We start from the raw sequence: 25,538 nt of genomic DNA on the forward strand, positions 1-25,538 counted from the left end.
GACTAAATGGTGCATAAGAAAACTTTTAGGACTAAATGATTCAACTTTTCAGAAAATAAGATTTATTCTGTCATGGATTTTTGTTAAGATTTTTAAAGCATGTGTGAATTGAAAAAAAAAATATGAATTAACGGTGTTTTGAAAATATGGTTAAAAATCGACTTTTTAACTTCTTTTTTTTAAAAAAATACGTAAAAAAAATATGAGAGATGATTTGACTTAAAATGAGTTAAAAGTTAAGAAGTAATTTTTTTCCTACGAAAAATTAAAGTGTGAAAATAATTTATTTATTTTTTCTTTATGTTTATTCTATAAAATTAAAATAACAATTACAAATAATTGATATACTCTTTGCACAATGAGCTATTATTTCCATAATGGAAAAAGAGATTTTACCTAAATCATTTCCTTTGATTTTCCCAAATCATGCCAGACAACAAAAAGAATTTAGATATTCTCATTTTTTTTCTCATTTTTTTATTTTTTATTTTCCTTTCATAAATTCAAAAACCAAACAGAAAGCAAGGAAAGTGACACATACTTCATTACAAAACATAAAAAGGAAAATGTCATATAAACAAACTTACACTTTTACAAACCAATAGTGGCATGCATTAACAAAACATTAGTACTTGAAATGGACCTACTGAAAGATAGGAACAACTCAATTGCCACATCAATTTGTAAGAAAATTTTGTTTGCATTACATATGTACAAATATTACATGGAAAATATATTGTAACAAGGGTAAGGGATAACAAAATGAATTGACAATAACATATGCCCCTTCCAAACTCCCCCCTCCTCTGATTTGGTTTTGGTAAGGTGTTTGATGGATTGCTATTTACTTCCCAAAGCCTAACCCAAAAGCTTTGTAGACTCTATCAACCTAAATGCCATTCATAACAAAAACACTTCAGTGCCGGTCATTCGACAGGCTTCACATAAGTCATCGTCGTCTTCTTCCACCTTCAGGAGTCATTAGCCTTGGCCTTTTTGCAGCCACCTGTTCTTCTGATTCTGACATGGGCCGTATATTATTTCCTCGAACAACAATGTTTTCTGTTGCGTTGGCTTCTTGATTGGACGAGCCAAGAATTTTTCCTAGTTGGAAAGTAAACTTTTCAGTTTCATTCACATCAAGGGTCTCATCTTCCTCTTGAGAATCCTTGACAACACAAGCTGTCCCATCTTCTTCTTCAGAATCCTCGATAATGTAAGTGGCAAACTGATCACTTGATGTTGAAGGAGATTCAGATTTGTCATTCTCTCTTGCAGGATTTGAGCCCAAAAATTCCTGAGATAGGCTATCATTCACCTCAACCTCTGACGAAATAAGGGATCCACCAATAGATATTCCCGAGAATGAATCTCCAAGCTCAGATTCATCAGGATGCAAAGAGACAACTGAGGATGAAGATGTCTCCAATGAGCTAATCTCCTTGGCAGAATATGCATGCATGAAAGGTTCAGTTACTTCAGCCAATCGCTGGCAACCTGCTTTGTCTGTTGGTGTATAAGGAAATTGCTCCAATGTCTCTTCGCATTCCTGTTTCCGAAAAAACAGAAGAACAAGCAAAAAAGGTGTAATGACAAAGTATATGATAGGATAGGGAAGAGTACTTCTAAGAAGGTGATGCACCTGTGTCGGACACATGTCAGGCACTGAGACTCATCAAACACTCCTCAACACATGATGGACATGAGTCCAAACATGTCCTACTATATTTTTTTAGAAACAGATATGTTTCTAAGGTGTTTCAAACATGTTGGAGATGTTTCACAAGGTTCTATTGCAATGAATTTCTCAAGCAACTAAAATCACGAGTGCCGGTAGCAACCATGATTTAAACACCAAATTGTAGTGTACACATCTTTAGAGAAAAAATATTCATCATCATTTCAATGAAGAGAAATTACCTCTATTGGTGACATGACATTCTTTGATTGATCAAGTGATACCATTTGCCCAAAGGACCGGTTACTTCTATCCCTGAAAATTGAATGCTGTTCTTTTGAAGATTGAACACATCTCAGGGGGGTTGCCACTAATGGCGTAATTTCAATTTCTTGATCAGCAACAGAACTGGAATAATTGCTATGACATATTTCTGGTGAATTGAATTTCTCCTGCAGAATCTCTACACCAGTGTCTTTCTCATCCATGCCAGGTAATTCAGAAGAAGGATCTTTATCATCACTGCGAGGAGCTGGAGGGGCTTTCTGAGAATTATCTTCAACAATTTCATAGATCAATTTCTTGATATGAGCACGTTTAAGAGAAACCTCAGCAGGTGGGAACCAATCCTTATTAAGCTGAAAAAAATTAGCAAACTATTCAACTCTCCATATGCAACTCCACATGCTTACAAAGTAAATTAAGCATACAATCCAGTAAATACTTGGCTTGCTATGCATTATCAGAATTTTTGAAACAACAAAAGTAAAAAAAAAAATTAAAATCCAAAAGGATTGTTGTCATGACTTTTGTGGTTTCTGTAAAAAAGGCAAAATTTTAATTTTAATTTTTTGTTAAGCAGAAGTTAGTAGTGCACTTTAGTCCTGAAATCACAGTTAGTTGCTTATTTTTTAATGTTAGGGTGTTATGTGCGCATGCCATAGGAGGGTAAACTGAAATCTTTCCTGCGAAGCTACGACTAATAACAATATTTATCAATGTCGTAAAATAAAACCATTTATATTTTTCTAAATATATTGCAAAAAAAATTTACAAAAAAATCTAAATTCATGTCAACACAATATTGGTGCATTTTTCTCTATGTTCCAGAATTTTGCAGGTGTCATGCACCATAAATAAAAAACAACTCACACGTCAAATAATTTAAATAATGCAATCATCAATTTGGAACAAAACCACCAACAGGGAAGTCAAATAAACATATACCATTTAGGCTGATTTCCAACCAAGAATATAAATTTCAAGGCTAGTGAAACAGATAAGATCGCTTACAAAGTTGGAGAACTTGGTTATTTTGAAGGGGCTGAAGTCAACAGGAGCTCTGTCCAGAAAAAGTTCCACATAATGGAGCAAAAAGAGGCCACAGTCAAAAGAGTTTTCTTGCTGTGGTAGCTGAACCAAAATGAAATGAAAGTTAACAAACATTGATATTCATAAAACAAAGAGCAAATTACATCTTCACACAGTCTACCCATGACTATTGGCCGGTTGTAACCCTATTCCAGTTTGGGGTTGTGCCAGTAACTCTAAAACTTATGATCTAAGCAAAATTAAGGGCATTCAGATGTCTCAGGAAAATTAAATCAGTATGTGTGTGAGCAATCATGAAATAAACTTTTATTGTATATTGGATTACTCAACCAAACATGGATTGCTAATTGGGGAAAAAATACATATTTACAGCTCATATAGATATGTCTCACTTACAAGTTTAAGGGAAATATTGTGATCTCAAATAAAAAGAAAAGAAATACTACTTATCCAAAAAGAGAAGAAGAAATACCTCAAGAGAGACAAACCGTAAATTCAAAAATTTTGAAGAAACATCTTCTAATAGTCGATTCTGCCTCTCTTTCCACTCTTCCCAAAGGTAACTGTCATGACATGATGAAGGAAGCAACTGTTACAATTAATTCTTGAAATCACAAAGAAGACACACAGGCTTTATTAAAAAAAATCTTATTTCATATGAATAACAATGATATAACACATGAAATTCAAACTTCTCAAGCAAGCAAATGAATTGTTAGATCGAGGTGGTTGGTGATTTGTTGAAGAGCCAGGCAAGAAGGGAAAGTCTACAGTAAGGATGGAATGACACTGAGGATGTCAACTCAACCAACTATGCCATATGGTTTAACCATCCAAGCAACACTTTCTTTCTATGAAATTTGAAGTTCATATCTGTACAATCTAAACATTATTATTTTTATTTGAGGCTAAAGGTCCTGTGTCCCAAACTAGTTACTGAAATCTTTGGCGAGTTCCTGCATTAGACATTGAAATACGGTAAAGAGGATTCAATTTATTGGCCATAAATGAAGAACAATAACAACAGGTCCATTACAAAATAATTCTTCTTGTTTAACTGATATAACCCCACACCATCAATTCCATAGATTATGAGAAATCATTATACATTCAAAATCAATTCAAGAAAGAGTAGTTTCATATTAAACTTACCTTTTGACTCCTCACAAATCTTGTTGATGTGATTTGAAATACAAGCCAAGTATACCTAATCCTGATGTAATTTTTCATGCTCGAAGAACGTATTTAATTTTTGTTCAATAAAAGGACAAAAAAAAAGAAAGATGTGATATTTTAATTATCAGTCAAATCCTTATACATCATGATTCATGGACTACATTTACAAAAAAAAAAATGGAAAAGAAAAAAGAAGTGTCTTCATCCTAAAGGCCAAAATCAAAATCATGACCTCAACAATATTGCAATTTCTTGATGATTTAGAAAGCTGAGTTTTGGCCAGTAGAAAGTACTTGTGATGCATCATCAGTTTGTAGATAACAACTTGATAAAAAATTCCAGGTGGTAGTATCTCTCAAGTAGTTCAATGAATGTTAGACAACTGGTAAAAAGTTTTGAGATGGTCTGGCTGTTTCTACACAACTTTTAAAACTGACAGGAGGAAATCTTGGCACAATCCTGAATTGGTCCAGTAACAAGCACGGGGTACATTTTTTTTTTTCCTCTGATTATAAAGTAGACACCATGGAAATAATATGTGGGGGAGGAAGTGGAGATGGACCTGTTGACTGTAGGCCCCTTGCTCTGATTAGGCCCAGTGAAGGATCATTGGAAGAGGGTGAGATAAGGCAACTGTATAGAGATTGGAGGATGAAGCCCATAAGCTCTGTGTGGGAAATGATAAAAGATGGAGGCATTGATGGGGCGGGGGAAGGTTATTGTGTTGGATACAATACTGAGGGAAGCCTCCATTTTCTTCATAGATCAGGCAAGGGGGAAATAAAAATTAAGGCATTAGGAAAAAAGGCTTCACTAGCTTCTTTACAACAGACTAGGCATAGAGATAAGGAGGGCGAGTGCTCATGAACATAGCCCATAAACAAATTACCTTTGAATAAGATTCTTGAGGCCTCTGTGGCTTCCTTTAATAGAATCCATGTGCAAAATACATGGTACCTTCGACAATTTTTTGACATCTTCATCTGCAGAGTGGTTGCTGATATGAAGTGTAGAAAATCGCAATAATAATAAAAATAAAAATAAAAAAAAGTAAACAAAGAGCTACAATAAAAATTTTGCCTTCAATATTAGCCACATCCCCAGGAAAGCAAATGACAATCAAACTCCAGTGAAGACTGTAACCAAGATAAACCGTCCATATCAGAGTGTAATAACAAAAAAGAGCAATGTCCTGCATGTAAATTGCATAACTACTTTCTTACCTGAAGTTTACAGGAATAAAAATGTAATCTTTTTCAAAAAGATTCACCTTCCTTGTCCATTTATGGACACGTTGAAAAGCAGCCCTGCCTTTACAAGCTCTAGATGGACCTCTATCTAGATCAGCCAGCTTCCGAAAGAAAAAACTATTAAAAAAGTGGAACCTATTCTTTTCCTCGGGTTTGATTTTGTTCTTTAAATATCTGCCAATCAGTCAAATGTTGCAAATATTGCTTCAGCTAAAATGTTGAAATGAGCACAATCCAACCAGAATGAAATATAGTATCCAACCTGTATCAGTATGCAACACACATATTCAATGTTGTTATGCTTCAAACATGTAAAAAATCAGATGAGCTCGTACTTGATGAAATAAAAAAACCCATTAATATATGAAGATTCCTTATGAACAATTGAATCTCCATATCATTCTTAACATGGCCAATTTCCAAACTTGACCATATCATCCTTGTATAATTCTTCCCCTTAATCTATTCTGTTATATAAAGCCTATGTCTCATTTGGTGCGAACGCCATCCCTTTTTTTCTCCAAGAATACCCTCTACGTCCAATAACTTTGACATCCAATAACTGTGTAATGGTTTTACTCATTACTGCCCAAAAATTTAAATGGAAAATATTCCTCCCTATACAATTTTAATTCAGAAAATTACATTACAATCATTTACAGATGACCGCACCATATCCCTAATTAAAATGGCAGTCACCTTCGTATGACTTCAAGTAAAAAACAACAACTAGCATTTTTAAAAGGTCATGGTAATTACAGCCCTATGGGCTGTCTCTAAGGTAGTGATAATGTCGAAATAATTAGAATCTCAATATATTTTCACATATTTCCAAACACTACACATTTCAATACACTTTTCACACATTTCTATACATTTTTTACACATTCATCAACACTAGCATAAATACATTTCTATATATTTATTTATTTATTTTTGAGGGGGGGGATTCATCCGTTTAAGTAGTCGCATTCATAGTTGTAAAATCAATAATAGAATCGTGAATCAAAATTACCTTTTTCCAAATCATGAATCTAATCAAATTGTGAACACTAAAGATTCAGTTATATTTTCTAAAATACATAAGAAAATTATATCTAAACAATTAGATATTAAAATATTACAAATATGAAATTTTTTAGATATAAATTAATGAACAGTTTATTATTTTTAGATATAAATTAATGAACAGTTTGTTCTGAATGATGAGATGAGCACATGGTGTAAAACGAAAGATGCTTGTCTTCACGGACAAAAGCTGTGTTCTGAACCTCAACGCGATCTATGATCCTTTATTGCTTTATTGACTATGTTATGATTTATGAAAAGGCAATATCCACTTTACCCTCCCCTCACATTTAAAAATAGCACAAAACCCCTTAATTGTATTGCATTCTTTTTTTGTACCTTATTGCAGGTTTTCAATATATTTTGAGGCATGAAATTGTTAGAACAACACGTATGCAGTCAGGAAATATACAACGTCTTCAAGAAAACACCAATCATGCATGATCCCAAGAAGGCAAAATCCACAAGCTTGAATAAATTTGAACAGACTAAACAAAGACGAGGAATTCTGCATTCAAACTTACTTTATATAGAAGTCAATGATAGTATCATTTATGAATGTTTCTGGCCGTAACAGCTCAATGTCTCTCTTACTAATGGAAACAGCATCAGGATCTCCTTTAGGATAGACAACTTCCTCAAAGGAATCGTCAGGGCTGAATCAAGGCACATCATTAATCATTAATAAGATAATAAGGTTCAACACATCTAAGACAGTCTACAGATTGAAGAATATTAATGAGGATTGTGCAAATATGTATTAAGTATGAAAGAGTTGTATAATGAGGCACAACAAATACACAATTGTAATTTTCATAAAATTGAAATTAACTTGCAAGCTAGAATTGATGTTCCATGATAGAAAATTTTCAAGTTTTAATATTATCTTTCCTGGGATAAGCTATCATGTTAAAATTTATCCAAGGAACTTCAAAATGAAAAAGTCCAAGCTTGGGAAATTACTAATGGTCAAACAAAAAAAAAATTAGGATACTCAGCCTAAAAAGTCTAAATCCCAACTACTTGCAATGGACACAAGGATTCTTATTCTCTGCTACATTCAATGTATAGCCAAATCCTCAAGTCCAGCGGGAAGGGGATTACACTGAAGTTGATATTATATTAGTGAAGATTCTTAACTTAATAAAAATTTCTTTTTGTTATTAGCTTGCTCTCTTGCTTTTGGCTTTATTCTTATGTATTACACAATACTAAAATTTATAAAAATATAATAATTTTTACAAACATATCCTAAATATAACCATATCTCACTTTTTAGGTTTTGTTGTATCGTCATATCCATATCTGTGTCACTCACAACACTAAACTATGAAGTGGGATTCTACAAAATAAGATTTCATTCTTGAGTCCACGCAGTCTGAACTAAACAGGGGCAAGTGCAATCACGAGCAACATAAAGAATTGCAATGAAGTAAAATATATATATATATATACGAAAAATGAGAAACCACATTTGAAATCATGGCATAATTTGTTGACACAGAACTTTATGATGTATAAATGCATTGTGAAAATTCAATAAGCAACAGAATTTCTTTTATACAGGCATAATCGTCTATACAAGAATATGACTTGCTCTTACTTACGTGGAAAAGTAATGCTTCTCAAAGAATATGTTGTTGTTCCCTAGACAAGCACTTTCACTCCTTGTGTCAATACTGAATGAAAATACACAGAAAGCTGAGTGACAGAACATATAACAAAGATTTTAATTATCTTCACTGCTGATAATTAATGAGTGGAAAAGAAGAAAAGTACATAACAGTGGGAAAAAAAAAAATTTAAAATTACACCAGACATGGAACCAAGAATTTTTATTGCAAAGTAATGGAATCTTAGAATTTTGAGACAACCCCTTCTCTCTTCTCTCTCTTTGACTTTTTCTTGTTCTTTCTTATACCCCCCCCCCCCCCCCCCCCCTTTTTTTTTTCTCTCTTCACTCCATATTTATTTATAACATCATTTTATGGACAACATTCTTAAAAATAAAAATAAAAATTTAAAAACAAAAATGATGAATAAATCCAAATGTTTCACCAATATATTTGAAATATACATAAGAAAACTTACAAATTGTACTCGTAATATATATTATAAAAATTAATATACCTTATGTTATAATTTTAAAAACACTAATTGAAGCAGTGCAAATAATTTTAAAACATACACAATTTTATGTGATTAAACTAACATAACAAAACAAAAATCAATTAATTGTGGCCAATAATCATGTGTTTGCTATCAATGTACTGTCATGATCTCATATTAGCTCAATTTTCATGCAAGTCAAAACTGTCTAGTGCCAGTCACATTTGTGTCAACCACACGCAGATATCACTTGCACCAGCCCTATGTTACCTGCAACATTGATCATTTTGATACGTGGAACAAGAACAAGAATGCGGTGCACCACATGCTCTAAAATGTTGTACCATAGGGGGAGGCTTGTATAGATTGTAGTAATAGTATTAAAGATGCTCCTAGATGAATTTTCTTTTAATGATTAGATATAAAATGTAGTACAATAATTTTAATTTACCATGTAAAACTAATTTTTAAAATTGACCATGTAAAAACATTTCTAGGAGTATTATAACCCATTTTTAGTTCATTATATTTCTGTCATACTTTTTTGATTTCCCCTCAAAACAAGCCCACATTCCTGATGGTTGTATCTGTCATCCATTTTCGCAAATGCATCTCGTGTGCACAATTGCTAGTGTAATTTAAAGCCCCAAACACCATTCATATGTATTGTATTTTTCCCTTTAAAAAATTAGCGAAAGTGGTCAAACTGACTATTAATCAGAACAATCCTCAAAGAGGTATTGCATACAAGGGAACCCAGTGCATGAGATTATTGTAAACCCAAAATTGCCTTTGCACCTAAGCGCTTGTCTTAGTCAATTCTAGCAATTTGTCAACACAAAATCCATTACCAATCTCATTGAAAACCCAAAGCATCATTCAACTATTAAATGCAACACTAGTTGATTCCAATACAAACTGCTAAGCTATTTAGTTGGCTGAGAGAGATAAAGAGGAAACAAGGTGGCACAACTATGCCTTCTACGATAGGAAATTATAACCTAATTTAAATTAAGCAACATACTCAGAAACGAGATTCCATTTGGCTTTGTATCTCACATCCAGTGATTTGATTGCTTCCTCCCTTTCAGACCAATTGGGATCAAAAACTGCGAACCTCAACTCTGCAATGCCTGCATGTCAATTACAAAAGTCATTTAATTTTTGTTAGTTCCGAAAGTGCAATTTTGCCTAATTCCAACTCTTTCAATTGATTTTTTTATTTTTTTTGTTGATCAGCCCTACACTTTTCACCTCTCTTGCATTCTACAATCGGAGAACAAGCACAAAGCAGGAACTTTCCACAATGAAGGTACGTTCATTTGAAAGAAGAAGAAGGATGAGGGAACAAGGTTCATGAAGGCCTCTGAAGGAGCCTCTGTCAAGTCTCATCATTTATTTGGAGGCACAATCCTTCCATTTTTTTAGATCACCTATTATCCCAAAAGCTTAAGCTATTAGAAATAGGCCCAAAAATGATTATCAAACTAATATCATAACCTGCCTTGTGTGCAAACGTGTCTTGTACATGGTGAAGCAACCAGACAAACAGTTCAAACAAACTAACCAAAACGCTATATGAATGAGATTCAGTTCAAACAAGGGCCGGCAAAATGGAAACCCATCACTCCACAATGAAATCTTTGTTCCATTAATATGTTCAGATGTGAAATAATGGGAATTCTTGCGTCATGAGCTTCCACTAACAAATATTTGTTTCCCAACCTTCTCCTTTGCAGTCCGATAGATTTAAATGATCGAATGCTTATGATGAAAATCTGAGCGCAAGAGGGAATTTTAAAACAGAGGAAAGCTCCACAATCATTTTGCTAAAAAGGCCTTATTTCTATACATCGCATTATCCTTGACCCGATCTCATACTTCAAGCTACACCTGATACTTCTTCAAAGCTTCTGTATTTATGTAGTCACAATCTCAATAATCCTTAATAGTACAAGAGGTGAGATGCTAAAAACTTGATTGGACACTAACTCTTTTCCAATTTCTTCAATTCAATCATCTTTTCAATTCATCACATCGCAAACATCATGTATCTAGCATATTTACCAAAAGAAGGTCCCCTAAAGAGGTAGTCCATTCACACAGGAATGCCATAGTTCATACAAGTTCTTGTTGAGGAGGAGGGGGCAGGCATTTGCAGATGTGGGTTTCAGTAAATAGGACGGAATGAAATTTTCAAAACCTCTCACATTCATCAAAGTAATGAAAGTACTTCCTAGTTCTTCTGCATCCCTCTTGGAAAAGGAAAAAAGAAAGAAAAGGCATAACCATAACACATAAGAGCACCTTCCACAATCCACACACGCCATTTAGGAAACTCAATAAACAGATACTATTAATCCCAACATAAATCTCATAAGGAAAGCACAAATCCCAGATGTCACATGCAAACCTTTTTCTTTTCAGAGTGATAGGTAATTAATGGCACCACATCCAACTAATGTTGATGTGAAAATGATGTAGGACGAGTAGGGATTACTTTCCTACAAGTAGTGAGCCCAGTTTAAGTATACTGGCAGCAGCAACAATAGACTTGTAGGGCTAGGTTTGGTGGGATTTTGTGGCTGCAAAAGTATTTAAAAAATAGGAGTTTAAGGGTTTGTAAAAAGGTAGGGTTTTGGGAATGAAAACACAAGTGTTTAGGGACAGTTGGGTGGTTGTTCTAAGCACTGTGAACAGTGACGTGAACAGTAGTGTTACTGGATAGAAGAAGAAGAGCAAGAGAGAGAAGTACTTCACCCTTGCAAGGGATAAGCCAATCACACAAACACAATCTCAAATTTTCATAATATTAACTCTCCTATTGAATCATTGAGATTACACATATATTTATAGGCTAAAGACTCTCCTAATTCTATAAGGACTATTTCTCAAATTTAAAAACTAAAAATATTTAGCAACTACTAATATTCTAGACCAATTATGACTTCCAATTCTACTTCAATCATAATAGAAAACTTTAATGACTTTTAATTCTACTTCAATATCAAAAAAGAAAATTTGGACTTTTGAATACTAAGATTATTTTAGACATAGTAAAACCCATATATAATAACCCATTTAATAGCTTAACCCAAAATAAAACCCATGGGTGACCCCTACAACCCATGTCCAACAATTATTGAAATTACCATTATACCCTTAATTACTAAAACCTACTATAATGACATGAAGACTCAAAATTATTCCAAATCTTTAATTCTTGATACCCTAAATGTGCTTCATGTGAAATTCTAGATTTGCTCTTTTTCTTCTTTCCATGATCTTCATCAGAAAACCTTGTAATATCAAAAACAAAAATTATGCAGACATAGCAAGAAAGAAGATTGTGGAGCCAACTAGGCATTTTTAATGCCATATATGTTAATTTCAAGACAAATGAGAGATTAATTCATTTTATAGACCAAACAAATAGAGTCAGCAAACGTTTTATGGAAATACACAAACCTGAACTCGTATTAGTATTTTCAGCTGCTTTCATATCCTTTGATTTTAGATGGAGTTTCACAACAGCTGTTTCAACCTAAAGTTGGCAATAGAAGGAACTTAGAATTATTCACCCTCTCCACTCCAATGTACCCAGAAAAAAGAAAACAGAAAAAGAGAGTTACATAAGGGAAGACAATTGTAACTCACCTGTCCACACCATTGCGATTCAATGTTGATGATATCACCTACTGTCCATTTAAAGCTAAATGGTACCTTGATTCCACATGCAGATGAACCCTCCACTTTAATGTAGCAGCAGGAAAAAGTTAACTGAGATTCATTAATGTGCATATCCCCATATATGATATAATCAGGGGAAACAACAACAGTAGTGTCCTGCAAAATCAAAACAAGAAGGGAAAAGTGAAATGAACGAAGAACAGATACAACAATTTGAAGCAAAAAAAAAGAGTCTAAAGAAGCATGCAGCAAGCAATTTTCTGCAAAAGTAACTGTGTTAAAACGAGTATTATCCTTTGGAAAAAAACACCAATAGTCCTGTCTCCATCCTTGAGCCACAAATGTCTCAAATTTTGTTTCCAACTGATCCCCTCCATCTTTGCAATCTTCCTAAACTCCTCCCTCAAGAGAGATCTAGCCAAGACTTCTTCCGCTGACGGCCCATCGGCCCCCTATCTCTCATCCAACATCTGAATTGTGGCCAAAATATCTGCCTTATGAACACCCACAGGCCCAAACTCCTCTCTATTTCATCTCTTAAGATCCTCCTTCAGATTTCTTGGCCGATAGGTCTGGTTCAGGGGTCGGATTGGGTTGATTTTACGGCCACCATACCCAAACCACAACCTCGGTTTACAAAACATCTCATCTAATCTTGACTGACCAATGGTTCAAAACCAATTGCTTTGGGTGGTAGAAACACACATCAGACTTCAGTCAGTGAAGCAAAGCAAAGCGTTACAAGGGATGAGGGAGATCAGAGGGTTACAGAGGGAACAAGGGAGAGAAGAAAGGAATTAAACCACCAATTATCCCAAAACTATCACTTTGGAAATACGACGGCATTTAGACTAAATGGCGGCCTGGGGGAATCTAGAGGCCTTTGGGTAGCCTACAAAACTATCACCAAGGAACGACGACGGTGTTAAGACACCAATTATCCCAAAAGCTTAAATTGTTAGGAAATGAGCCCAACAATGTATATCAAGCTATCCAACACCCTCCCTCATGTGCAACTCCATTTTGCATAGAGACGAAACATTCATACATAGAGAAGTAAGAATAAACACAAGAGAAGTAAGAATGCAAACAGGCAGGAAATGCAAATGGAGAGGAACCTAAGACCTCCTCAACCTAAGCTCTAATAGCATATTAAGTAACCAATTATCCTGAAATATTAAGTGTTAGGAAATGGGAGCAACAATGCATATCAAACTGTCCAACAAACGGTTCCCATAGCAACGAACAACTTTGGAGAAGAAATGAGTTGAAGACAAAGGGGACATAACTTACCTTCGTCTGTAGTCTTGAAACTCCACACTCTTCCCAAATGAGCTTCTCTATATCCCTTCCTTAAAGCCTACCTCAAAATTAGGCCTATTTAGAATCGAGCCCTCAACCTCAAAAGGCTGCTTTACTATAGCCACGCCTCCATCCAAATGCAACAAAGCTTCCTTTGCCTCACAACCCACTTCAAAATAGTCCACAAGACCATTAGACTGCCTAACAACAGAGAACGATTTGGGCTTCCACATAGATTTGCTATTATGAGGCCTCTCCTTACTAGGCTGAAGCATCTTTCACATAAATCTAGGCACCGGTCCACAAGCCTTTTGAGCATGTCCAGACCCAGCAAAAAATGGATCACAGGTCAAATTATGAAGAGACTTGCTACATGGTCATTTTCCCACCATACTCCGCCAGCCAAAGACAATTGCTTTCCACAGCTTTTTGAAATTCAAATCCTTGCCCTTAGCCACACCACGTGTCAACCGAACCCTCTATCCCCACACCTCCCTTGGATGGCTTAGCTTCTTAGTTTCTCTATGCCATATTGAATTCTTGATACTTTCATACTTCGAATGTTAGAAGACATGTGGTTTTCAAATGAGAAACTACAAGGCCTACAAATTTTCAACATAGAAAGGGGAAATCGCATCTTTTAAGCTAGAGTGTCACCTAAGAAAAGGATTCCTAAAACTTGAGTGGAAGCAGATTATACTCTATTCCTATGCACAAAGTTCAGATTCAAGCATCATAAACCATGTCAAAGGAAATCATTTGCATCATAAACTAAAACTGTAATGGATGGCAGGTAAGCTGCTTTTTCAAATAGGTTTACAATATCAAAGTCATAGTAACCACTATAATTAAAATCAAGTATGACCATCGGGCCCTCCATACCAGCTGGTTGTGGGCTGTTAGGAAAGCTTTGCCATTAAAACTATCTCAATTGATTCCAAAAAGTAACTAGGTGTTAAAATTTACCTACCTACACCTACCACCACCTACTACCACACCTACTACACCTACCACCAATTTACCTTCACCTACTCCTCACCTACTACCCAAATCCTCTTCTATATAATAGGAATCCTTGTAATATCAATAATATAACATCAATGTACATCAATCAATAATAAGATCATCAGATACATTTATTCTCTCTGTATTTTTCTCTTTATACATTGATTTTCTACATGGTATCAGAGCCAGGTTAACAACCTAGTCATTCTGTTTTACCGGCGGGCGGCAGCCTCGCCTTGGCCGCCCGCCGGACCTCTACACATACCTTCCCTCCGTCTGCCCACACGACAACCACCGACGCCGTGTTCTGGCCAACGTCAACCCACGCCATCTTTTCTGCTCAGCATTTCTTTACCTGGTCCTTGAGCTCCCAAGAGTAAGCTCAAGATCATCACCACAATCCTCTCTACTGTGTGGCTTCCAAAAGCAAACTCATCTGAAATCACTTCAGACATAGGGACATCAGCAGTATGGTCAGAGCCTGCTGCAATGGCGGGAGAGCAAGTTCCACTTTGCCTAGGTGTCCCCATCCGACGGAGGCAGCTCGGTCGTACACCGTGGCGGCTTCCTCAGGAGTATCAAAAGTCCCAAGCCAGACCCGCTTTCTCCGGGTTGGGTCTCGGATCTCCGCCGCCCAACGCCCCCACGGCCTCTGGCGGACGCCGCGAAACTTTTTTCTGGCGAGTGACGTCAGATTCCGGCGACCGTATAGTCCTGTGGCTTCGCTTCTTACTGCTTGGATTGGCTACTGATTTAGGCGATTGCTTGAAATTGATCTCTCTGATGTGTTTCTTCACTCTCACAACCTGTGGTTCGTCGTCACTGGAAGAGTCAGTGGCGTCGGCGTCGGCCAGTATGATTCTCACGACTTTTGGCCGGAAAACTGGAGATCGGAAGGCATCTGACCGAGACGACGTCGTCTTCTTCATCGTCTTCGTGGACCTTGTCGTTCTCACCTCAAACCCTTTTCCACCTCAAATCCTTCAACGCTCCGACTACCCCAACGGCGTCACTAACCCCTTGCACCACGAGTCACCATCACGGAGCTCAGAGCATGGACTCCAGCAGCAACATCAACGGTGAACATGGCACATCCCATAATCGGAGCCCGTCAATCCGGATTGCACACCTATAAACATCATCCCTCTATCTCTGTTCTAGAGAGAGAGAGGCTATAGCACTGCAGACAGAATCACTAAAGGACATGGAGTTTACATGGCCTTGTGCTGAGAGGTAAAGATGCGCTGATTGATGTTGGTACATGGGGAAGGGGACTCACGTGGGTGGTAATTTGGCCCACGGTTTTTGATCAAAACCACCATATAGTTTCAAACATCTCTGGTCTTTTTTATTTTCTGTTCTCTTTTTTTATCATTTAACTACTCTTCATCTTTTTTAATCAATCCACTCCCTCTCTCTCTGGTCCCTCTCTCCACCAGACATTGTCTTCCATCCTTTTCCTTAATTTATTCCACCCACGTTACACTCTTTTTTTTTTTATTTTATTTTAATATATATATATATCTATATATTTTTATTATCATATATTTCCCCTATCCCTACCATTGTTAGTGAGCATCACCATTTTCCCATTATCTTCTTATTTCTTTTTTTTAATATTCTACACAAAAAAAAAAAAAACCAATCACACCGATGTTTTTCATATCACTTCTCCACAAATATTTTTATCTATTTTCTTTCTCCATTGTTTTCTTTTATTTTATTTTTATTCTTCACCAAAACAACAACACAAAATAACACCAACAACATTCCACAAACTTGTCATTTCTTCATGCCGGGATCAACCCCGATCACAATTTTACACCAAAAAAAAAAAAAAAAAAAAAAAAAAAAAAAAAAAAAAAAAAAACAACAACAACAACAACCAAACAAAACCACAAAAACCACATCCACAGGTGGGATTTTTCTTCTCTACTCTGCCGCGGGTCTCTTCTTCTTGCCTCCGTCCTGGGCGGCCCTTGCCGGTGTTGCCTCAATACTTCCTTGTCCACTGGGCATGATCACTACTCCCTGCTCCTCCACTGCAGCATATGGTGGACCTCCAAATCGAAACATCACGGTGGCCTTCCGCTTCAGCTCCTTGTTTTCTGCCCTTAGCACGCTTATCTCTGCTCGCGCATCCTTATACATGCGTTGGAGCAGAGCCAGCTGGGCGTTTAATTGCTGCACCTCATTTGTCCTACTCTGCAGCCGGTGCGACAAGTTTGTGACCGCCGTCATGGACTCCACACATGCCTTCAAAGTATACTGATTAGCCTCCACATCCGTTTGCACTGCCATTTTTTGCTCCACCGACCGCATCGGAAAGTTCAACGGAGCAAACTCCGGGACACTCGGTTGAGGTTCCAGTGCCACCGCTCCAGTTCTCTCTCTTGTTGACTCGTTGAGGTCGGGAAAGAGGGTGAGCAGTCCACGGGAAGACGAGGCCATTTTCTGGGCAACAAAGTGTTACAGACTATCTCTCTCAGCACAAGGAACTCTCTTTCTCAGCAACACGAAGGCTTTTTTTTTCAGAGGTTTCTCTCAGTTTTTTCGCTGCCTCAGCCTCTGCCTTCGTCTTGGTTATATAGCCAAAGCAGCCACGCGTATCATGCGCCGCTCGGCGCTAGACGACAACCTGGGCGCGCAAGCCAAGTCACGCGCCTCGCCATCATGTCCGGTACACCTTTTGATAAAATGGGCACGCCTTTTGATGGCACGCTTTTTGACAAATTGGGCACACCTTTTGAGGGTGCGACTTTTTAAGGGTCCGACAAGACTCTGTAAACTGTCCCGACATTGATTTCGATTAGCTCCTTTATGGGTCCGACAAGACTCTGTAAACTGTCCCGACATTGATTCCGGTTAGCTCCTTTATGGGTCCGACAAGACTCTGTAAACTGTCCCGACATTGATTCCGGTTAGCTCCTTTATGGGTCCGACAAGACTCTGTAAACTGTCCCGACATAGATTCCGGTTAGCTCCTTTATGGGTCCGACAAGACTCTGTAAACTGTCCCGACATTGATTCCGGTTAGTTTCTACAAGGGTCCAGCAAGACTCCGTAAACTGTCACAACAACTGTCACAACAGTGTCTGCTACAACGGTCCGACATGACCCCATAAACTGTCTTCTACATCGGTCTGACACCGCCATCCAGTGTCCTCTCCACCGTTATGACACCACCATACAGTGTCCTCTACATGGTTATGACACCCCCATATAGTGTCCTCTACAACGTTATGACACCACCATCCAGTGTCTTCACCAATGGTCTGACACGACCATACAGTGTCTCTTATCCTCTTTTATTTTTATGTATTTTCTTGTTTTTTGTTCCTCTCTCCAAACTCAAGTTGGTTAGTTTCTATCCTCCTTGAGTTTGCGGGGGGCTGTTAAAATTTACCTACCTACACCTACCACCACCTACTACCACACCTACTACACCTACCACCAATTTACCCTCACCTACTCCTCACCTACTACCCAAATCCTCTTCTATATAATAGGAATCCTTGTAATATCAATAATATAACATCAATGTACATCAATCAATAATAAGATCATCAGATACATTTATTCTCTCTGTATTTTTCTCTTTATACATTGATTTTCTACACTAGGCATTTAGACTAAATGGGTCTAGGGGAATCTAGAGGCCTTTGGGTAGCCTACTGTCAATATGCCATTCCCGCCTCCAAATCCTTTTTTCCCTGACTTTAGAGTATGGTCTTCCAAGAAAATTGTGGAGATGATCGTTTCATGTCAATAAAATTTAGGAAGATAACAACGAGTACGAGTTATGCACATCCCATGCTATGGTGTCACCACCATCTTTAGGATTTTCCACTTCACTAGTTCTGCTTCGAGATATTCCTAAATATAGCAAGAGTAGTGATATCAAGACTTTTATGTCATTGACAAATTATTAGTACCAACACTCTCAGACTTCAAAGAAGACTTCATGTGGAGATGTCCATAAAACTATTTTTATAGGAGCTCTAAGGAAAGTAAGCACTGATTGTGGATATCTGTCAAAATAATGCTGTTTCTTTCAAAATCCTTCTAGAAAAAAGGCTTTGTTCATAGGCAGACTTCTTGTTACACTATGCCTGTACTTTTCAGTAAGTACATATATATATTTCTTTTTCCATTTTCAAAAGGAGGAAATTTTCTGGCACCAATTCTTCCTAATTTGCCATAAAAAGGTGTCAAACAAAATTGATTAATTGAACAAAGAAGGGGAGGTAATATGCTTACAATGAAACATCCACCAAAACGATGCTCCAGTAATTGTTCCTCAAGTGGACCTAGAATTAAGCAGTAAGGTCAACGTAAGATCAATAAAAAAAAATTCATAAATGTCTGTATGTGTTTGAATTACAAAAATGAACATGCGGAAACAAGCTACACAGAATCTCAAAACAAAGAAAAAACTATACTAAATCACGAAGCTGGCCAATGCTCTCCAATATCACAAGAGACAACAAATCCAATAGTTTAGTGTTGGGTAATGCTCCCCATAACCAACTGTACAAGATACTTAAAATCCACTTTTAAACTTGTACAAAAGCTCCTCCACTTCATCAAAATATCTACCCTCCCCCATATAATCCACATGACATATAGAGAGACCACAAGAAGATTTCATCCTTATTTTCCCAACTCTACCAACCCTCCAACTATGTATAAGATCAACCATACCACAAGAGGGATTCCAAGATACCCCCAAAACAACCAAAGTCATAACCCACAAAGTCAATTGTAGACTATTTCTCCATCCTTCTTGCACATACAATACCTTTTGACCATAACAAGTCTTCTACAAATCAAATTACTCACAAGAAGAATTAGACCGGAGTCACCTTAGAAGGCACATTTAAGCTCTAAATCTCTCTCCCAAGGAAAAGATGATGCTAGCCTACCCAGCAAAGCACTAATAAAATATGACTAGTGCTCTAAGAAGCATAGACATAGACACGGACATGGACATAGACACAGACAAGGACACGGACACGTGACGTGACATGATATGACGTGACACTGGCACAATGACACGTATGTAGGACACGTGCAAAAATCTATTTTTATTAATTAAAAATATATTTATTTACATGTCATATATAAAAAATAAGCACTTATTGTGGGTGCTTGGGAAGTGGGTTTTTACGTAGATTTTTTTAGTTGTAGGATATTATTGGAGAAAAAAAATTATGTGTTTGGGAAGATAGTTGGGTTTTTTTGTGGTTGGATGTAATATTTGTGAGAGAAAAGTGAAATGATTATGGGGTTGGATATGATATTTTGTTTGGATGTGTTTTTTTTGGTTTTGCAAAAAGTTTGTCTTTTAGTGGAAAAAATAAAAAAAAACCCTAAACCCAAACTTCCCAAACACCCCCATTAATTCAAAGACAATAACAAAATGCTATCTAACACGAATTTCTAAACTCTAAAGAATAGAGATAAATACATAATTTTTCTTTTGTCATTGGAATTCAAGTTATTTTATTCAAACTTGTATTGTATTTCATGTGTGTCTAAGCGATGTGCACGTGTTATTGAAGTGTCTAAAGTGTGTCTGAATCTAGAAAATTTTTAAAAAATAGTGGGACAAATTTTAAGGTGTGTTTGACGAGGGTCGAGAAGCATCTTGTAAGTGTCGAAGCACAATACGCTACCTTCTTAGAAGTGTCTATATTTCTTTGGTAGTGCTATACAAACAAAAACATTGTACAAAATTATTACACATAATGATGCCTCTTATTTAATGGTTTCATTTAAAAACATTTTGCCATCAATATAAACATAATTTACATGTTTGCCACTTCCACATCATTCTGAAAGTAAATTTTGTATAAAATATATTGTATCTATCATTTACCATAAAATATTTCAATTCAAAGCATCCCGACCTCAACTTCTTCTCCCTCATGATACCCTCTCTGACTCTTAAACCAATCATGCCATACAACTTCTAAAAAAAAGAGCCATTATCTATTCAAACTCCCAATCCTAAAATTTCCTTCTAAAGATGTATCCCGACTGGTTCCTGTTAACAATGAGATAATTAACCATTTGAAGACAAACCCAAAAAAGTCAGGACATGTGGTCTCCAAAACCTCACCCTTTCTACCCACCCTACAATCTACTATGTCTCCAAAACTCATCCCACCCATTTTAAATTTCTTACCATAAGGCATAGAGTCCTCCATCAGTAACCAGTGACCACAGCCCCACAAACTGCCATATTTGTAATCACACCCTCCAAAATCTATCCCACTCAAAGCCATATCTTCAGAGCCATTTACATACAAGATCTCAGTCGAAATCTTTTAATACCCAGCCCTTCCTGTCTAATTGGTGATTGTATCATGTTTCATTATATTAAGATATAATTATCATGTTACTAAGAACAAAATGAATTTAAAATAACATAAAAGAGAAAGGAGTGATAATTAATAAAGGAACTATAAAAATAAATAAATAAAACCTTCATTTTCTGCAAGATCACAAGCAGAAGTTGATGAACTCAATTCAATGCCATCATCATCATCTGAATTTATAGTAACTGGCCCATTCTGCAAGCATTTCAGATTAAAAAGTACTGAGAATATTCAAAATAAATATCTAGATTGCTTGGACAATGAGTAAGATAAAGGAGTCAGATACATCAGACAGAAGCCGAGATAGAGTACTGTCTAAATGTCTGCTGCCAGTAGAAGTGACTCCATGGTTTAGGGTTCTTGCTGTGTAGGAGTTCGATCCAGAAAAAGAGCACCAGGGATCAAGATAATTAGGATGAGCATCCGACACAGATATCACCTCATTGACAGCATCATCACAAGCATCAACATCTAATATTTCATTGTTGAAGTCCTTTTGTTTAGTCTTGGCTCCTTTTGCAACTACAAAGAAATTGTAGAGAAGGAGGTTACAAATTCAATATTGCTACATTCCAAAAAAAGTAAGTACTGAATCTAATGATATTAGATCTAGGAACAAACAAACAAATCAAAAATTAAAAAGAGAGAAAGATGTTAAAGAAAAATAGATTTTTGAGGGAAAAAAGGCAATTACTATTCAAAAGCTCGGAATAAAATAATGTTCATATTTCTTTCATCATTATTGTCATTAATATGATTCCATGTTACGGTCATCAGATACAAGCCTCCAAAGGGCTCTAGAGCTCATTCAAACTCTTGAAAATCAGCAATACATTCATGCTGTCAAAAACCTAACCCAACCAATGGACACATTTCAAATGCACTTCAAACAACATAGATGCAACCTGAATCACACTTTATGAATTATATAACTGTTGTGATTACCACAGTAGGCCAGAAGAGAATGCATCTCTTTGTGGTCATTGTACCATCAAAAGTGCACAAAGCCATTAGCAGCATTGGTGCAGTCAACTTACTGTAATGCGTACACGAATTTGAACTAATTTTTTAAGAACATAACTACTATCAAGCATAATCCATTTTGTTGAAATAAGTATTAAGCAAGTATGCTGCATACATCCTTATCCATGCAGATCAAATAATTGGAACAAAAATCAAAAGCATCTCCATTCCAGACACTTGCAGACCTACTTCTGTTCAGTGCCAGCTTTGGGCACAAGCAACACAAGCGGTCGCTTTGGGCCCCCAAAAATTGGTGGAAAAAAAGACCCAAAAAATTGAAAAAATATCAAATAAGCCTTATTTTTTTGTTATTATACTCGCTAAAAGCGGCCCCTGAAAAAACAAAAAAATTATTGATATGGTGAATTATTTAAAACTAATTGATGGTTGTTTTTCAAATATATGAATTGTATATAGAATATTATTGATTATAGTTATTACTTACAATTATTTATGAGAGAAAGAAACATTTCAAATTTGAAATCGATTATATCATACATTTAGTGAAGTATGTCACAAGAAAAATTGAATGATTTTGGTTGATAAGTTGATTAAAACAAACATGATTAGTAATTTTACAGTTAAAAATGTGATGGTTCAAAAAAGTTAAATTACCAACTAGTTCAATTTTGCCCAAAAATGATTCAAATATCGGTTCATATTAGAACTTTGAGCCATTTATGTATATATATATATATATAAACCTCATATTAGAAGCTTGCTTTGGGCCCCGGAAAAGGCAAAGTCGGCCCTGCTTCTATTAAATAATACTCATAGATTAGAAACCCTAAATATCAACTTGATATTAATGTCATTAACCACATTCAAAAAATAATAATAATAATAATAACAAGACCAAAGAATACACATCTCATAACATATCAAAGTAATTATTCACCCAAAGGATAATATCTTCTAGAATAGTCAATTGAAAATTTTATTTAAAGAACAAAAAAAGGCTCCTAAGGCTGATAATGTCAGACATCAATACAACTTTTTCAATTTTAATTTCCTTTTACACCTTTGGCACCATTGATACTATCCTTTCAAGTTGAACCAACATTTTCCTGTACAGTAATTAATTGCACTCATGTAATCACTCCTGACAAGCACACAAATGGCCAGCATACTGTATATTACATCTAGTAATTCATTGATTGAGTGAAGTACAGAAATAAACCTCAGAGTACCTAGCAAATTTATTAAAAACAAGACAGACTTAGATAGAGAAACAATAAAATCACTAACTGTAGAACGGGGAAAACATTTTAATCATATATCTTAAAATGAAAAAATATCACAATCCCTTATGGGAAAATACACTACATCCAGTGCACTCAATCTACTATTAATGTTCACAAACCCTGTTGATGATAACAGAAATGCATTCCACTGATTCACCTCATATTTTCTTGTATGTTTAATGTCTTCCTCTAATATGTGCCCTTCACTTTGCCCATAATTTGTCCCTTGACCCAGTTCATATTTCTTCTCTTTTAGTTCAAACTTCATCCCTTTGCCAATTTTTCTTCTTCTTCTTCTTTTATTATTTATTTTTAATGTATTATCTGATTTTTCCTATTCACCGAAGTGGGAGGTAATGATGAATGATCAGACAATCCATAAGAACCACAGTGCAATAAAAATTGAATCCATAAAGACAAACTTAATGACAACAAAATCAACCCAAAACTCAACCAAAAACTAATGATATACTTCGATCTTGGAATTGTAAAGGGGAAGGGGCATGAAATTACTTGTACATATTTTCTTTGTGGGTGATCAAACAAAACAAAAATAAATAAATATATGACAAAACCTATTCAATTTCTTCTCATTCTTCTTAATCCAACCAAACACAAAAATAAAATTAGCTTCTTACACTCCATGTTCTTTTCCAAATTTTTTCCTTCACAAATCCAACATCCAAACATAATTTACACACACAATATATAATATATAGAGGGAACTGCATGCAGGTGGGAGTTGAGAAAAAAATTTACGAACACATGGGGTTGCACGTGTGTCTATGGTGGGGTGCAAATGAAAGGCTCTGTGGGTGCAAGTGTTGCAGCCCTCCATATGTTGGTAATTTTTTTCCTTAACTCCCACCTTCATGTACTTCCCCCTTTTTTTTTTTTTGATCAGCAAAGAAAAATTTCATTAATCAACATGAAATTAAAGGTACAGGAAGATGAAATGCACTGAGAGAGATTCAGACAGTACAAAGTACCCCTACTACTGCTTACTTCCCCCTAATATATATATACACAAACACACAATATAAATGGGTATATAAATACATACATATAGAGAGATTCTACAATACATAACCCCATAAAGGATATATCATATGCAAACAATGACACTTTATAGTGTTAATACCACTTTCAGTCATAATCAATGGGATCACAATAGATCATATTCATAACCAAATACCACTTGAGCCATAAATCAAAACCACCAAATGGGTCAAAAAAACTAACTCATAACCAACTTCAAAACCAACACTACAGTGGGTTACAAAGACCACAAAAATCATAACTAGGCATATGGTACTCCCATTTGTGGGTGTGTATTATATAATTTCTCATATATATATATATATATATAGAACATAATTAGGGTTTTGAAGAGGCATACAGCATTGGAGGAATTTGTATTTGTTGACAGGGGAAGAATCGGAGTTATGGATTTTGAATTTCTGAGACATCGTCTTGGAGGCGATCTCGACCTGCTCTTCTGCTTTGCTGAATTCAAAGATTTCGAATGGATTGCTTGAACTTCTCGCCCTACTCCTCGTCTTCATTCTCGACAACAATAACGATGATCATACGCCTATGAGTCTCTGAGAAAATCAACAATTTGAATTGCTTTTGTGGTGTGGTGTGGTGTGGTGTGGTGTGTGTGGTGTGGTGAGGAAGGAAGAACTCTTCTTTGGTTTGTATCTATTATATAAAAATTGAGTTTTTTTTTTTTTTTTACTGTATTTTTGTAATATTTGAAATATTTTTTTTATTTTTAAATGCACCTAAAATAAATATACTTTAAAAATAGGGGTATTTTTTTTAAAGTCCCTGATATTATGATTTTATAGTATAAAGGACATCAATTATTTTCATGATGTCTAAGGTCCCTCAACATCAATCCAGAGAAATTTCAGTCCAGAGAAAATTCAACCAGAGAAATTTCATCCAGAGAAATTCTCTGGTCCAAACCAGAGAAAATTCAATTCAAATAAATTCAATTCTGTCTAAAATTTACCTGCAAACCCATCAAGATGATTTGGTTTGCCAAGTTGGGTATTAGGACAGATGATTTCTCTCACCTATCATTCTTAGATTGGATCAACCATATTCTCACTCCATCCTTGATATTTCGAGTTTCTCCTTCAAGCAAGTCAGATTTTGTGCTTTTTGCAGTAATTCTCATGGAAAAAACTTGGCTTTGGAGAAACAGAGCCATCTTTTGCTGTCCAAAGGTTGAACCAGAGAAATTTCAAAATTTCCCTAGACACGTGAG

General features: G+C 35.9%; 1 protein-coding gene across 4 annotated transcripts; it reads right to left on the reverse strand.

The window, feature by feature from the left end:
• Positions 1-680: 680 nt before the first annotated feature.
• LOC114278229 (putative ubiquitin-like-specific protease 2B) lies at positions 681-24,983 on the reverse strand. 4 transcript variants are annotated; one of them, XM_082906115.1, is made up of 16 exons: positions 24,660-24,983; positions 21,280-21,515; positions 21,101-21,188; positions 18,871-18,920; positions 12,271-12,459; positions 12,082-12,157; positions 9,638-9,746; positions 8,112-8,183; positions 7,029-7,160; positions 5,410-5,610; positions 5,267-5,322; positions 5,076-5,169; positions 3,483-3,573; positions 2,972-3,091; positions 1,921-2,316; positions 681-1,549 (listed from the first exon to the last, which is right to left on the reverse strand). In XM_082906115.1, the coding sequence occupies exons 1-16, from the start codon at positions 24,823-24,825 to the stop codon at positions 950-952; spliced, it is 2,676 nt and encodes an 891-aa protein (XP_082762241.1). In that variant the 5' UTR covers positions 24,826-24,983; the 3' UTR covers positions 681-949. The 4 variants fall into 4 exon arrangements, with proteins under 4 accessions (XP_082762241.1, XP_082762239.1, XP_082762243.1 ...); XM_082906113.1 differs by having other exon boundaries at positions 5,267-5,378; positions 5,457-5,610; positions 24,660-24,973; XM_082906117.1 differs by lacking the exon at positions 18,871-18,920 and having other exon boundaries at positions 5,267-5,378; positions 5,457-5,610; positions 24,660-24,933.
• Between the last annotated feature and the right edge of the window lie 555 nt (positions 24,984-25,538).

Source organism: Camellia sinensis, chromosome 2, assembly GCF_055761805.1.
Source record: "Camellia sinensis isolate YWXY chromosome 2, ASM5576180v1, whole genome shotgun sequence".
NCBI classification, from domain to species: domain Eukaryota; kingdom Viridiplantae; phylum Streptophyta; class Magnoliopsida; order Ericales; family Theaceae; genus Camellia; species Camellia sinensis.